The sequence below is a fragment of the Theropithecus gelada genome, chromosome 8, assembly GCF_003255815.1.
Source record: "Theropithecus gelada isolate Dixy chromosome 8, Tgel_1.0, whole genome shotgun sequence".
In the NCBI taxonomy this organism is placed as follows: Eukaryota; Metazoa; Chordata; class Mammalia; order Primates; family Cercopithecidae; genus Theropithecus; species Theropithecus gelada.
Genome location: NC_037676.1, coordinates 62,430,122 through 62,445,628, shown reverse-complemented (window position 1 = coordinate 62,445,628; position 15,507 = coordinate 62,430,122). Strand labels below are relative to the sequence as shown.

At 41.1% G+C, this 15,507-nt stretch overlaps 1 protein-coding gene across 4 annotated transcripts in view; it reads left to right on the top strand.

Moving 5' to 3' along the window:
* Positions 1-15,507, top strand: part of CA8 (carbonic anhydrase 8) — a 95,080-nt gene that overhangs the window by 49,351 nt on the left and 30,222 nt on the right. For 2 of the 4 annotated variants that reach the window (XR_003120797.1, XM_025394032.1), the window contains exons 4-8: positions 316-411; positions 5,689-5,751; positions 8,041-8,089; positions 9,696-9,808; positions 10,100-10,149. Coding sequence is in view for 3 of the 4 variants with exons in the window: in XM_025394032.1 (XP_025249817.1) it covers positions 316-411; positions 5,689-5,751; positions 8,041-8,089; positions 9,696-9,808; positions 10,100-10,149 (371 nt within the window). In the remaining variant the exon portion in view is untranslated. The remainder of the gene's footprint in view (positions 1-315; positions 412-5,688; positions 5,752-8,040; positions 8,090-9,695; positions 9,809-10,099; positions 10,150-15,507) is intronic. The other 2 variants (XM_025394031.1, XM_025394033.1) reach the window with 2 other exon arrangements.

The window sequence follows — 15,507 nt, the reverse complement described above, 5'->3', positions numbered from 1 at the left end:
TTCAAAAGGATGACATCCCAGGAAAGGTAACTGAATCCATGTGAAGTCTGTGAGTCCCTCTAGTCATCTTCCTCCTCATCAGGACGAAAATTGGACTTAAGAGGCAGCGATCCACTGAGCACTGCTTCTGCTCAGAAATAATAAGGAAGGAATTCATACAGAGAACTCGTATGAAGCCAGTAGTTTGTGTCTACTTGTGATCCTCTTGCTGTGTGTGATACCATATAGAAATCGTAAAGAAATGGCTATATCTTTGCTTTTATGACTATAAGTAGCACATTAAATGATGTGGTCTGTCTGTTGCCACTCACCCAGCTCCATCTGATCCACTGGAACTCCACTCTGTTTGGCAGCATTGATGAGGCTGTGGGGAAGCCGCACGGGATTGCCATCATTGCTCTGTTTGTTCAGGTAAACTCTCTGCTGTGATTATCGTGTTGTTTAGAGATGCTAATTTCCAAATCATTTTGTAAAATACTTTTTATTCTCAATTTTATTGCTTAGAGATGAAATTACACACATACAGAGAACACTTGATAAAAATAGAAAACTTGATCCTTGTGGTTCATCAGAATTCAGCCATATTCGTTGGTAGAAAATAGTTCCGTTATTTAAAGTTAGAAATTTTCTTCAGAGAAACATTCAGTATCTTTGGAGAAATGATTGAGAAAATGACTCCTGAAGGTAGATTTTATTTTATGAAAAAGGTTTTCAGAAAATGTCTTTAGACCCTGGTTTACAGAAAAATCTACAAAAAAAAAAAAAAAAGAAAAAAAGAAAAAAAAAGAATTATGTAGTAGATTACTTTAGCCCTTCTTTGTTAACAATTTTCACTCTGAGATTACTTGAAATACCTTTGCAGATATAGTCAATATAACATTTAGATTTGAGCACTGTGGTAGGCAAAGGATAGTATATAAATTTACCCAAACATATGAAAGCAGGTCTTGTGCTTTCAGAGGTGAAAACTTAATTCAGTTTTTAAGGTGAATCTTCTAAATTTTGTCTTATTACCTATTTGACATCGTAAAAAATTTAGAGGTGAAAGACTACCTGGAAATTTTAGCTTTAAAGCTGCCATTAGGACCAGAAACCAGAGTTCCCGCTCTGCGTGGCTCTGGGCTGCGTGTTGGATAACCTGGGATTACAGCATGTTAGCACAGTGTTCTTCAAAAACTTAATTTTCCAAAGAGAGTTCGATAATGGGCCCTTTTAAACTTGTTTTTTTATGGCATATATATCACAAATTAATTGCAATAATTTTTAATACATATCTCCTAGATGTTTCTTTATTGATGTTTGAAAGTAGCTATCCAGTTTAGGCTCTTAATATTTTAAAATCAGCATCTTGCAAATATGACACATCATAGAAATTTAGAGGAAATCCTTACATTTTTCAGTGAGTCCTCTTACTATTTATTTCACAGCTTTGTCACAGGTGGGGACCTACATTCCTTGTGTTTTATAACTGCATTGTATAACTAGAAAGAAATCAGAAAATATTAATGAAAAAAATTTTTTCATTATAGAAATATATTTTGATAATTTTTAGTATATTGAAGTAATAATTGTGAAGGACTACTCTTATAACCCAGAAAAGTTAATAAAGTATCCAAATCTGAGAAATTGAGACAGTAGAAGGTACTAAAAGTGAGAATAAAAAATAGTAAAATAAAAATAAGAATGCAAATAACCATATAGTCATATATAGAAGGGAAAGGAACACGTCAGTTTCATCTTTGGAATTGATACTCAAATATTTGTGGATGGAATTAGGTGTGATAACTTAGTATTTTCACTTCCTAATTCTTACAACGTAACAGGTGACCTGGATTTGTAGAGCTTCGGACTGAAAACCCAGCCCCTTAGAACTAATGCGAGTGTTTCCAAGAACAAGCTGCATTATTGCAGGCAAGGGAAAGCCTGGAGAGCAAGCACACTTTTTCTAACTTTTCGTAAGTTTCTGTGAGGAAAAATTCAGGTTATCTGTGTGCAAATTCTCAGGAGAGAGTAAAACTGCAGAACTGAGAGCAAAATTTCAGGAAGGAGGGAAGGAGAGGGGAAGGGAAGGATGGGCTGAAATCCATCTGGGGAGTCTGGCCCTCGGGCTGGAGGAAAGAAATTCGGTGGGAGGGAAGTCGGAGGCATTGAGTAGACTTTCCTTCCAAGAAGTTTGGCCAAAGGAAGGAAGGAAGGACAGATGGGGCAATAACTAGCGATGATGTCCAGTGAATCTTTTGAGATTTGAGATCTGCCTGTAGTTTTTGTTTTTCCCTGAGCAATAAGATCTATTGCAGAGATAGAGATTAAAAATACTGGAGAGAGAGGGTGTCACTGATGTGGAAAAGTCCTGGAGGAGGCAAGAGGGCATAGGATGGAGAGCTTATGCGGTGGACTAATCTCAGATAGGAGCAGACCTACCCCTTCTCCAAAATAGAGGGCCAGGAGGAAAGGGTGGGCACACATGGGGCCTATCTGTAGGTGGAGAAGGGCAGGACATTAAGGGAGTTCATGCCTGATGACCTTCATTATCTCTGAGACACAAAGCAGAACTATTTATAGAACAAAGAAAACGTGGGTGTGGGATTGAGTCTTGAAATAGACCAGAAGGGGATGATAATAGACTTGGCTCACTGAGGGATTGGACACCCCAGATCATACAGGACAGAGTATGATGGGTTGTTCTTTATCCAGGTAAAGGACTAGAGAGTTCTAGTAAGTTGTTGTGTTGATCCATCACAGAGCAGATGATTTAGGAGGTAAAAGGATTAAAGAATGGAGAGTGGTTGGAGAGACATCATTCTGTCTAACCAGTCCCACACCATGTCTAGGCAGGAGGGGGAAGGAGAAGAAGCCACAGGGATCTCCCAGCCTTGGCTCCTGGTGATCAGTGAAGGGGAGAAAGGAAAGAGCAGGAGAGCTGGATGACCCAGGGCATCTGGTCAGAGAGGCCAGTCTTTCAGAATTGAAGTTTTCAGAATGAGAGCACGTACCAGGAGTGTCCTCAGAGTTGGTTTGCTGAGGTGGAATGGGGCAGAAGGCCACAGACTGAAGGGTGAAGAGACTTAGGCCAGGGAGGGGCCTCCAACCCTGGGTGCTGAAGCTGTCCAGGGTAGTAGCAGGAGGTGATGCCTGGGAGAGATTGTCTAGTGGGTCAGTAAGGGAGAAAGAAGGAGGCCTTGATAGCCTTAGAGGATGGTTCCCTTGGGAGGATGGCTTGAGCATGTGGGTCAGAGAGTTCCACACTGAAGGGAGCAAGAGTACACTGACTGTGGATCCCAGTCTGTCTCCCTGGGGGACTGCATGGCGTCTACTCGAAGGGCCTGCAAAAGAGCCATGCCCTTGGGCAGACCTGAGGGGTTCAGGTAGATCAGGAAGTGGTGGGAGATGTTGGCAGAAATGCAAGGTTGTTCTGTTCTAGAGAGTGCAGTGGAAGATAAGGAGAGATTGAGTTAGAAGTGAAAAAAACAGGTGGTTCAGGGCTGAGATGCCAGGCAAGGAGAACGGACCAAAGTGGTTTGCATTTCCAGTGGTGGTGAAAGACGGCAAAGGTGAGAGCTGAGAAATGAGTTGTTCTCAAGGTTCCTAGTGGGCTTTTGGTACCAGGTTGTGTTATCTGAACCGTTGCTTGCATGGTTTTAGCAGTTGGGGTGTGGAGATTATCATCAGTACTTGCTTTTTGCTGGTCATCATTACTTCGTACAAAAATTTGGCAAGGAAGGAAAAGAAAAAGATGGCGTAATAACAGAGTTTATAGAATTTGCAAGATACAAAGTTTTGCCCATAAAGTAGAGTCTTTATAGATAGAAGGAGCTAGTAATAGTTGTTAAGCGCTACTGTATGGAAAAACTATATTTGATGCTGTAGGGCGTCCAGATTAAGAATAATAATGGACATTAAATGATTTATGATGACCCAAACCTGTTCTACAGCTTTCGTTTGATTTAATCTTATCTACAAACCTATCATTTTTATCCTCCCCAGCAAATAGCTGAGGAAGCGGAAGGATGTAGAGGTTAAGTACACTTGCTTAAGGCCACGCAGCTAAGAGGTGGCAGAGTCAGGATTGGAATCCAGGCAGTCCAGTGCAAAGTGAGCCTGCTCCTGAGCTGCCACATTGAGTGGCCTTAGTGTTCATATGTGGACTCTTCAAAGAGTTTACAACCCGACAGGAGTTGCCTGAGATGAAAGCAGACCCCAAGTGCAGACGTAGGCCTCCCAGTGCTATAGCAAGGTTAAACCAGTAAGACAAAGAGAGGTCCATTTCTCCTGAAGAATGGGTAATGATTTCTGCCTAAAAATTCAGGCTGCTGTACCCACAGGTACATATGCATTAGGTTTTAATTTTTTTTGTTTGTTTTTAACTTTAGAAAGTTTACTTTCTGTTTTTAGAGCCTATCTCAGGAATAATTGTAGACTCTTGGAAAGTAGTTCACGTCTTGATGGTTTAGAGCTGACTGGCCTACCTTAGGTGGAGCATTTCTTGTATCTCTCCTGTGCCTTTGGATGCTCTTTCATCTGCATGTTTTGCAGTTGGTTAATATTGGTAGAAACAGAGAATGTGAACATACTGACAGCTACTCTTGCTTCTCTTAGGTCATTCTGCAAATATCTATGTAGAAGGAGAAAAGCTGACAAAAGCAGCGATTGTTTATTTGAGGTTCTAAATGACCTCCATTACTCTCCTCCATTATCATGGACCATTGGAAATTGGTCAGATTTCATTTAAAAGTTTTAAAGCCAAAGTCAAGAATATTAAGTGTTAGAATTTTTTTGTCTCAATTTTTTTGGGAGCATTTTATACACTAATAATATATAGTGATATGTTTTTAAAAATAAGGCTATAAAAAGCACATTCTTATTTATTTAAAAATAGGTAGTTATAAAATTATGTCTAGTAGTAATCAAGAAGGGTCTTGATTTTGATGAACTTAACATACAAAATCACATACCTGCTTTTCTAAGTTAATATAATTTTTCAGTATTGTTAAAATCTTTATAGCAATGATCTATAGATGCCAGAGTTAAACATGGAATGGTTTGAACATGTACTGAGTAGTTTTAATTCAAAAATATCCTTGATATTTTTATATAACAGTGCTTTATAATTTGATATATTATATGTAGCAAAATGAGTGATTCCTATACATAGTAAGAATTTAGAACGAGTTCTTGTACATTTATATATCTAATACTTTATTATACTAGCTTCGTTACAACTTTAATTACCTTTAGTAGACATTGACCTAGTTATTAATAAAAGGCCATTTAATTGTTCCTCCAAAAGGACATTCAGATGGACTGGAACCAAGTTCTGTTAGTTTTTTTTTTTTTTTTGGTGATAGAGTCTCACGCTGTCACCCATGGTGGAGTGCAGTGGCATGATCTTGGCTCACTGCAACCTCTCTGCCTTCTGGGATCAAGTGATTCTTCTTCCTCAGCCTCCCGAGTAGCTGGGACTATAGGTGTGTTCCACCACACCCAGCTAATTTTTTGTATTTTTAGTAGAGACAGGGTTTCACCGTGTTAGCCTCGGTCTCCTAACCTCATGATCCACCCAACTCGGCATCCCAAAGTGCTGGGATTACAGGCATGAGCCACTACTCTAGGCCTTGTTAGTTTTTTTTTTGAGTTAAAGCTAAACACTGAAAAATGTTGTGGTTGTGGTTTATGCTTTATATTTTTCAGATAGGAAAGGAACATGTTGGCTTGAAGGCTGTGACTGAAATCCTCCAGGATATTCAGTATAAGGTAAGTCATTATTTAAAATAATATAGAAATACTGGTTGTGTAGGAGGTCCCTGTGACCACCTGCAGGCTCAATGCTATGTTAGAAGGACTCACAGACCTCAGAAAAGCTGTTATCCTTGTGGTTTTGGTTTATTACAGTGAAAAGAAACAGATCAAAAAGCAGAAGGAAAAGGTGCACGGAATGAAGTCCAGGGGAAACCAGGCACAAGCTTCCAGGTGTCCCCTCCCAGTGGAGTCATGCGAGGAGGCCCCTAATTCTCCTAGCAATGATGTGTCATAACATGTGTGAAGTGTTGACAACTACAGAAGCTCACTCTAGCCTTAGTGTCCAGAGATTTATTAGGGGTCAGTCATTGAAGCACAAAATGCCTGCAACGTAACTGTCCTCAGCTACTCACTCTCTAGCAGCAACCCTCTCCCTGCCCTCTTCACCATAAGTCACATTGTTAGCATCAGCTTCTCTGTTGCAATTGGTACAGTATGTCTGAAGGCCTCAAACATAACAACAGGAGTTCACCATAAATACAGCATGGCCCAAGGCTGCAGGCACACAGAAACACTCTTATCAGGTAGAATATTCCAAGCTCAGAGTTTATATCCCAGGACCCAAGAGTTAGTCCTAAAAGCAGGCCTTTATATGGGATGTGCAGGATTTGAGCAACTCAGGCCTGCTGAGTTAACCCTTTCCTACCTGCATAAAAGTTGTATAAATGAAACAAATAAAAACTTGGGGAATCATATTTCAAAGTATTTACGTTAAATAAATTTAAAGAAAGAAAACAAGTACACATATGCGGTAAGATAACATCCAAGAGAAGGTGATCAACATGACCCTGCAATGATATGGCCTAGCATTGCTAGGAAGCCAATGCCGCCACCACCACACTCAGCTTGTTTTTGTATTTTTAGTAGAGACAGGGTTTCACCATGTTGGCCAGGGTGGTCTTGATCTCTTGACCTCATGATCCACCTGCCTCCGCCTCCCAAAGTGCTAGGATTACAGGCGTGAGCCACCGCGCCCGGCCCAGTGCCAGTCTTTCTTATAAGCAGTGCCTTCTTGGCTCACTCTTAGTCAGTTGAATGTGAGTGGCCTGGGGGAGGGGAAGTAGTCCAGTCTTGTAGGGCTGCTGGAGATACAGACCAGGAGTTGAACTTGTTTAATTACAGGAGATCCAGAGACCCAAAGCCAGTTTTAAGAAAGATCAATTTGGGAATCAAGTTTGATTAGGTTTATACTAGCACAGCCCAGGGTATCCTGAACCAGGCAGAACCCCCACTGAAGATCTCCTGAGTAGGTTTGGAATGAACCCAGCTTCCAAGGGAAGCCCAGTCCAGACAAAAGAAGCTGATAAAAAGACGGTGAGGGCACATTTTGACTTATATTTGTACAACTGCAATGGGCTGTGGGTTGTGAAAGTTTCCTTTATTTCATCATCTAATAGGACACCAATCATTATGGAATTCAGGAGGATTGGGGAGGCAAGTGAGCTAGATTCTTTAATGTATAAAATAGTCCCAGGAAGTCAGGAAGGGACTTGGAGGTTATGCAATAACTTTCCCTATTGCATCTGTATTGATAGAGAAAAATCTTTTAAGAAACATCTGATTCACATGACAGGACTATTTGCCTCTAAAGTCTAAGCAATTTAAATGACATGATTTAAAATGATGATCTTAAATGTGAATTGTTGAATAAGGGCACAAATTATTCCCTTGCAATTTAAATCTAGCTTTGACAAACACTGATTGGAACAGAATATTTCCATCTGTTTCAGATCTCTGTTTCCAGATGAGGAGAGCATCTAGTATAGATCCCAGAGCTGAATTACCAAATCCAAATAGGACAAAACAAGAAGTTGCAAGCCAGGTTGTAGTGCCAAAAAGGTTAGGAGCTGAAATGAAAGCAAGCAGGAGGAAAGGCATTTTGAAAATTCCCCCATCCAGGGTTCAGGCATTTTAGAATGAGAATTTAGCCCAAGTCTCTGGTATGAATGTGCTCAAAGCAGAAAAGGTAACTGACATGGGGCAGATGGGGCACCATGTGTAGGTTCCACACCAGGACTTACAGGGAGAGTTGAACTGTGGTAGCAAAGAAAATAGCCATAGAATTAGAGCAGGAACCAGACAATGTTACTCCAGTGAGAAGGTGGAAGGAGATACCCACAAGTCTGTGGAACCTGATGAGGCCATTCAGAAAATACTTCATTCTAATTTTTTAGTTCTAATAGATTTTTATTCTAAAATCTAGAAATATTACATTAACATTGGGTAAACATTTTTTCTTTTCAGGGGAAGTCCAAAACAATACCTTGCTTTAATCCTAACACTTTATTACCAGGTAAGTATTTATCTGATTGCATAAAATGAATTTTAATGATCCACAAAGAGCTTTCATAGGATTGTCATTTGTAAAAATTGCTACCTCTGTGTAAAGCACCAGTATAATAGAATAACTTTGGCCGGGTGTGGTGGCTCACGCCTGTAATTCCAGCTACTCAGGAGGCTGAAGCAGGAGAATCACTTGAACCCAGGAGATGGAGGTTGCAGTGAGCCGAGATCATGTGACTGCACTTAGCCTGGGTGACAGAGTGAAACTGTCTCAAACAAACAAACAAACAAACAAAGAAAAAACCTTGATGTACCTCTAAGACTGATCAGTGGAGTTCTTAATCCTTAGAGTAAAATAGACTTTGTATCTAATTTTGTAAGGTTACCTCTCTGCAGTAATACTGTTATTATATATTACTCTAATTGTATTTGTGTAGAGGTAACAATTATACATAAAATACTCAGAATATGATTTAAAGGTTGTTGTATATAAAATTTTGATCTTTACATTTCTCTGCCCAAATTATGTGCTGTCTCTTAGTGTTTTAAACAAAACCAAACAGTTGGTACATTGTATCTTCTATTTTCTACATTTAATTAATCTACAACAAACCAATTTCTATCATATGTTAAACATTTATCCATCATATTAATCATAAATTCCTCTAATGCAGAGCTAAAAGATTTCATAAGAATAACCCATTTTGTTCTATTGTAATATTTTAATATTTTGCTGTTGCAGAAGCAGTATAGTGGTAGCTAGAACTGAATGGTTAAAAATACAGGCTTTTGGACAGACGTGGTGGCTCACACCTATGTAATCCCAACACTTTGGGAGGCTGATGTGAGAGGATTGCTTGTGACCAAGAGTTTGAGACTAGCCATAGCCAGACCTCGCTCTCAAAAAAAGAAGAAATAATTGCTGGCTGTGGTGGTGTGCACCCATAGTCCTAGCCACTTGGGAGGCTGAGGTGAGATGATTGCTGGAGCCCAGGAGTTTGAGGCTGCAGTGATTCATGATCACATCACCACACTCCAGCAGCCTGGGTGATAGAGCCAGACCCTGTCTCTTAAAAACGATAATACAGGTTATGAAGCCAGACTGCACGAATTCGAATCCTGGCTTTGCCAGTGATTATTAGCTGAGTGACCTTCGGCAAACTACTACTCTTTTGAGATTCAGTTTCCCCATCTGAAAAATAATGTTAATATTACTACCTATCTCACTGGTTTGTTGTGAAGGTTAAATGAATTAAAGTAAATTGCTGGCACGTCATAAGCGTTCAATAAATATTAGATATGAAATAGTCAGGTAAGTCCTTTAATAAAGTGAAAAAACCCAAAATATAGATACACTTCTAAAGTGATTAAACTTTATAGGTATATATAGTAATCCATTGATAGAAATCACTGTAAATAATAGAGAATTCATCACGTTTTTTTATCAATTATTTTTTCCACAATGAGTACTGTAAGAATGTGGAGCTCTAGTTTAAAAACGACATCCATCTTAGAAGCATCATTTGGACATTTTGTAATTTTGAAAATTGTTGGAGTAATCAGGATTGTTATTAATTCACTTGCCTTTTCCATGACATATCCACGTGGCCGTGCAGACCCTCTGCTGCGGGATTACTGGGTGTATGAAGGCTCTCTCACCATCCCACCTTGCAGTGAAGGTGTCACCTGGATATTATTCCGATACCCTTTAACTATATCCCAGCTACAGGTGAGTGTGCTGCTTTGAATCTTTCAGAGTAAAGTTATGAGTTAAACATTGTTTCTGAGAAAGGAAAACGTCTGTTTTATGTTTTAGCTCCTTTTAGATCAGTCATACCTCTCCAGATGAAAGTTAAGTGGCTTGAACTAGTGAAAGTGATTGAAAGGTCAAGGATGGACAGAACCCAACACTAATTTATGGTCTGTATTTTAAAAGTTAGTTTTTAGAGAGTTAATCGAGATCACTGAAAGGCAAAAACCTTTTATTAGTCTAGTTATTTCCTTATGTGAATTTCCCCAGGTGTGGAGAATAGAAAGTCTGGAAGTAAAGTGGGGATGCTGGTTATTTCTGTGAGTCACTCATAGGCTTTGAAATCCTTTTGCCTTGGTGTGTACGGGAAAATTCTGCATGTGTGGGGTGAAGGACCCAGAAGGAGTGCACTAGAAAATTCTGGATTGTTTGCTAGCTCCACTTTTGGTCACCCACCCCCGGCCTTGGGCTCTTCATAGGTGCCCTAAATGCTATTGCACAGTGGGTGGGAGCACCTGAGTGAATTGTCACTGGGATGTTAGCTGGTGGAACATGAGGCAGCATCACTCGAATCTATTTAAACCATGATTTTGATATTACAAAAGGGGCTTTAAATATCTCCTGTCTTTCAGGCATCTGTCTAAGGGATGGATATGTTCTGGAAAGCTGTATTGTTTCTTCATGATCAACCTCAAAAGACTTGGGAAATACTCTCAGCAAACCAAGTTTTCTTTGGTAGCTTTTAAATATTCACCATTATTTCTTGAAGTTAAAAAGCTCAAGTTCACTAACTTCTCAGTAAAGCTTTCTTTAGTTTGTCCTTAAATCTTAAAAAAATCCTTCTTCCAACATTTAATAATTTTATTTATTTGTGTTTTGCTAGGGATTAATTTAATAATTTCTCCACTCAGCCTCTCCTTCCCATACCCTTCATTATTTTATGAACTTTGATCATATCACTTTTGAACCTCATATTTTTATGACAAATTCTAATTCCTATATTTAGTCATTCATCTATTTTTGTTTTTATAAGAGACTATTCTGCACATGATTAGACTAGGGGTATGGGTTTGAGAAAAACAACTGTGGAGGTGAAGGGCTCTTCTCATCACACTGAACAGGGGTATAAGTATATGCCAGCACTCACTTATCACTGGTGATGTGTTCTTGTTTTTTAGTACCACTAAATGCACTTTGCTTTTAATTTAAAAATGAAGAACAAAAAGAAACCTTCCTGAATGCCAACTGGACACAGAGGATAATGAGATTAAAACAACTTTTACTCTCAAAAAGTTCACCAAAGAGATGGGGAGGCAGATGACTAAACAATTAACATGATAATAAGTAAGGTCCTCTGGAAATACCTATGGAAGAAACCCAACCCAATCCAAGAGGTTTAGGGAATAATTTCTGCAAAATATTAGAAATTAGTCTGGTGAAGGACAGGAAAGAAGTTAGAAATTTGGGTCCAATGTTAAGCCTAGAGTTTTGGACTCACGATATCTAGATTTGGGACTTAACAGCGAAGATGACGGCTGCTACAACAGATAAACCTCAAATGTCAGTGGCTTAACACAGTAGAATTTTATTTCATACTCACATAAAATCCAACATATGTGTTTCTGATTCACAGTGAAGGCTTTTCTCTGTGTAGTCATTCAGGGAACCAGGTTGAAAGAAACACTTCCATCTTCACTGCCCTCCTCCCACAGTCGCCCTCAATGAGAATAGGGTGAAGAATCTCAACAGGGGTCTTTTGAGGGCCAGTGGTATAAACAGGGAGCTCCACTTGTACTTACTTTCTGTTAGCTAGAACTGGTCACATAACTACCCTAACTGCAGGGGAAGCTGGGAAGTGCATTCTAGCTTCACGCCCAAGAAGAAGACAAAAACAGATTCGGTGATCAGATGAGCAAGAATTCCTGGCACCATAGCTCAAGCTGAGTAGGAAGACAAGAAGATAGCTCCCACTCTATGCAACCCCGCAGTGGAGATGGGGGAGATGATGCCTCCTTAGGAACTAAGGACCAGGGGTCTTGAGAAGAACAGGGAGGGAGAGTTGCCAAGATGTGGAAGAGGAGGGGATTAATACTGAGAAATGCTGTGGACAAGTGCTGCCAACCCTAGCATCAAATAACTACAGCACCTTTTAAAAATGGGCCTGGGCCAGGCGCAGTGGCTCATGCCTGTAATCCCAGCACTTTGGGAGGCCGAAGCGGGCAGATCACAAGGTCAGGAGATCAAGACCTTCCTGGCTAACACGGTGAAACCCCGTCTCTACTAAAAATACAAAAAATTAGCTGGGCGTGGTGGCGGGTGCCTGTAGTCCCAGCTACTCGGGAGGCTGAGACAGGAGAATGGCATGAACCCGGGAAGTGGAGCTTGCAGTGAGCCGAGACCGCCCACTGCACTCCAGCCCGGGCGACAGAGCAAGACTGCATCTCAAAAAAAAAAAAAAAAAAAAAAAAAAAAAAAAAAAAAAATTGGCCCAGGTGCTTGGAGTTCTGAACTTCTGGCTTCCATCTGGCTTACATTCTGGATCTCAACTTGTTCTTGTCCTTTGATACCTAACTCTTTCCCTGGCCAGGCATGCTCACTGCTTGATTCTGGTTTTAGTATCCTCCTTTGTTGCTGAGTTTTGGCTTCCCTTCTCCAATACGATTCCTCCTCCATCCCTTCCACTGTGCTGTTTCTGGTTCCTCTAGGTAAGGAAACACCTTAGCCCATCTAAGCAGTTTGCCTCGAGGCCCCTACCATGATGAAAGCCTTCTTTTCTTTTCTGATTTGCCTCATCGTTGCAAACAAGATGCATGAACAGGAGCTATCATCGCCAGTTAGGTCATTGTTAACCCAAAGGAGATGTTTCTGTAGAATGTTGAGCTGAACGTAGAGGGACCAAGCATAAATATGGACCATATATAGACCATCTTTCTAGAAGTTTTATGGGAAAGGCAAGGAGGGATTTAGGGACAACGTTTAGAGAATAGTCAAGTATTTTTTGTTTTGTTTTGTTTTCTTAAGATTTAGGAAACACTAGAGGTTTTGTAGGCATATTGAAAATAATCTGTGAATAGAACAGTTGATCCCTTGATGTGGTGACTACCGTTATCATTCCCAGGTTTCAGATGAGGTGATTGAGGCCTGTGGAGATTAAGAAACCTTTGCCTAATTGACACAGGTAGTATGGATAGATTTGGGGATCCAGCCAGTCATGTGTGGTGTCAGTGCTGGGTGCTTAACTACTGCCCCTTTTGGTGTGCCCTCTTCAACACTGCACTTCGTTTGAGACCTTCTTTCTGCATGAGGCCTTGTCAGGAAGCCCACAGCAGTGTTCGAGGAGGTTTCTGCCTTTTCTGTGTTATGTTCTGTATCCGCAGTTGGAGGAGTTTTGTTTCTCTCAGGCAGTTGGAAACCCATAACAAGAACTTCAGAGGCTGAGGCCTAACGTGCAGATGTAGGGATCCTTAGCATCAAAAAAAGAGCAGAATAGGCTGGGCGCGGTGGCTCATGCCTGTAATCCCAGCACTTTGGGAGGCCCAGGCGGGCAGATCACGAGGTCGGGAGTTCGAGACCAGCCTGGCCAATATGGTGAAACCTCATCTCTACTAAAAATACAAATATTAGCTGGGTGTGGTGGTGGGTGCCTGTAATCCAAGCTACTCAGGAAGCTGAGGCAGGAGAATTGCTTGAACCCGGGAGGTGGAGGTTACAGTGAGCCAAGATTGTGCCACTGCGGTCCAGGCTGGGCAATGGAGGAAGACTGCGTCTTAAAAAAAAAAAAAAAAAAAAGACAGAATAACAAAACAAATGAGACACCCAAGAAAAGAATATGAACAGAGAAGAGTCAAGTAGTGAGGATGGAAGGAGATAGTCCCCTGAGATCCTGAGGTACTTTCCTGAGGCTGATACTTCCTGGGGTATCCTTCCTAAGACTCTTCTAAACTGGGAGGACCCTGTGCAATTCACTCTTTTCCGTTTGCCATCTGGTTGCTCCAGGTCCCTTCTCTTGCTGACTTTGTATTTCTGAAGCAGAGAAGGGGTCTAGGGTTAGCAGGTGTGTGAGGGCCATGCTCACTGCCGGCCGCCCCATCCAGGTCAGACTCAGGGACTGCAACCTGAGCAGGGGCCGTGGGTCATACAGTCACTGTTGTTCTATGAATGACACATGTAAAACATCAAACTTGCCTCTGCATTTACTTTTCCTACAGTTTGACTCGAGGATACATATACATTTCTTTGTTGTTGTTGCAGATAGCCCAAAATCTTAGATGCCCAAATTTCAAAGCCCTAAGGCTTAACATACAGCTTGTTTTATGATACTGGGATGCATTCATTTGCTTTTACTTGTCATTGACCCTGTTAATACAAGCAGTGTATTGATATGGTAAGGTAATAATTGCATAGTCCTAGCTTCCTTTTCTTTATCCTTCTCATAGGCAGTTTTTAGCATGCAAAATTGCTCCTTTGAGGCTGATGTGGAGTCTGAAGGAATGCATGCATTCATTCCTTCATTTATTTGGCAGTTATTTGACAATTGTTATGTGCCAGTTACTGTAATCAGTACTGACAAGGGGAGAGCCAGTAAGACACCTCAAAGAATTCACTATCTAGGAGGAAAGGCCAGCTGATACATAGGTGTACATTAAAAAAGAAAAAACAAAACAACAAACAAAAAAACCCCAGTCATTTGCTGTGTCCAGCACTATGGGATGATATGGACATAGTCTTGAGGTAGCACATAGGAAAGGTGCCCGGATGAGAGTTAGTTATCTAGATGGCCTTCCCCAAGCCAGGTCAAGAGGTGTTGCCTGAGTATTTGTGGGAATTGCCAACGGGAAAAGTGTATGTATGCTTGTGTCTGGCAGGGAGGCCAGAGAACAGGGTGCATTTGGGGAAAGCTTGTGGTAAGTGTGGAGAGCCTATGACATGAGGGGGTTGGAGAGGGGAGCAGGAGACTTCCTCAGTGAGCCTCAGGGCTGTGCTATGGAGATTGGTTTTTCTCCTGAAGGTGGCAAAGAATCCCGGAAATGTTGTAAGGAGGAGGGAGATATGACCAAGTTTGAATTCGAGCAGCATACTCTGTAGCTGCAGTGTGAAGATGTGGGTCACACGGCAGTGAGATGGAGGGAAGGGAGTAACTTTAGAAATAATACAGAAGCAGAAGCAGAACCTGGTGGCTGATGACATAGGAAGGATTTTGGGAAGGAAAGACCCCCTTGTCACTGGACCTCCCCTGGATTTGGCTTGGTTGACTGGCAAGTGTAAGGTGTTGCTTTCTACCATGACAGGGAATCAAGGAGGAAGAGCAGCCTTCATGGAGAAGATGCCAAGTTTATGGTTGCATATGGACAGTTTGAGATGCCTTTAAACATCCAAGAAAGGGGTATGGTGGGTGAAGCTGTTAGTGTAGAAGAGGAGATCATTCAGGGAGAGAAAAGAAGTGATTCAGAGAACAAGGGATGTGTAACCAGGGGTGTGCACTATAAGAGTGCCCCCAGGAAATGGCTTGAGAAGTGGAAAAATTCAGGAGTCTCATGTGATGGGTAGAGAAGCCATGGGAGAGGCAAGTTTCAAGTTTCAAGAAGGAGTAGAGAAATCATGAGTATCAGATTCTGTACACACATTCAGTTAAGGACTAAAAAGTGTTAACTGGATTTAGCCACAAGGAGAGATTATAG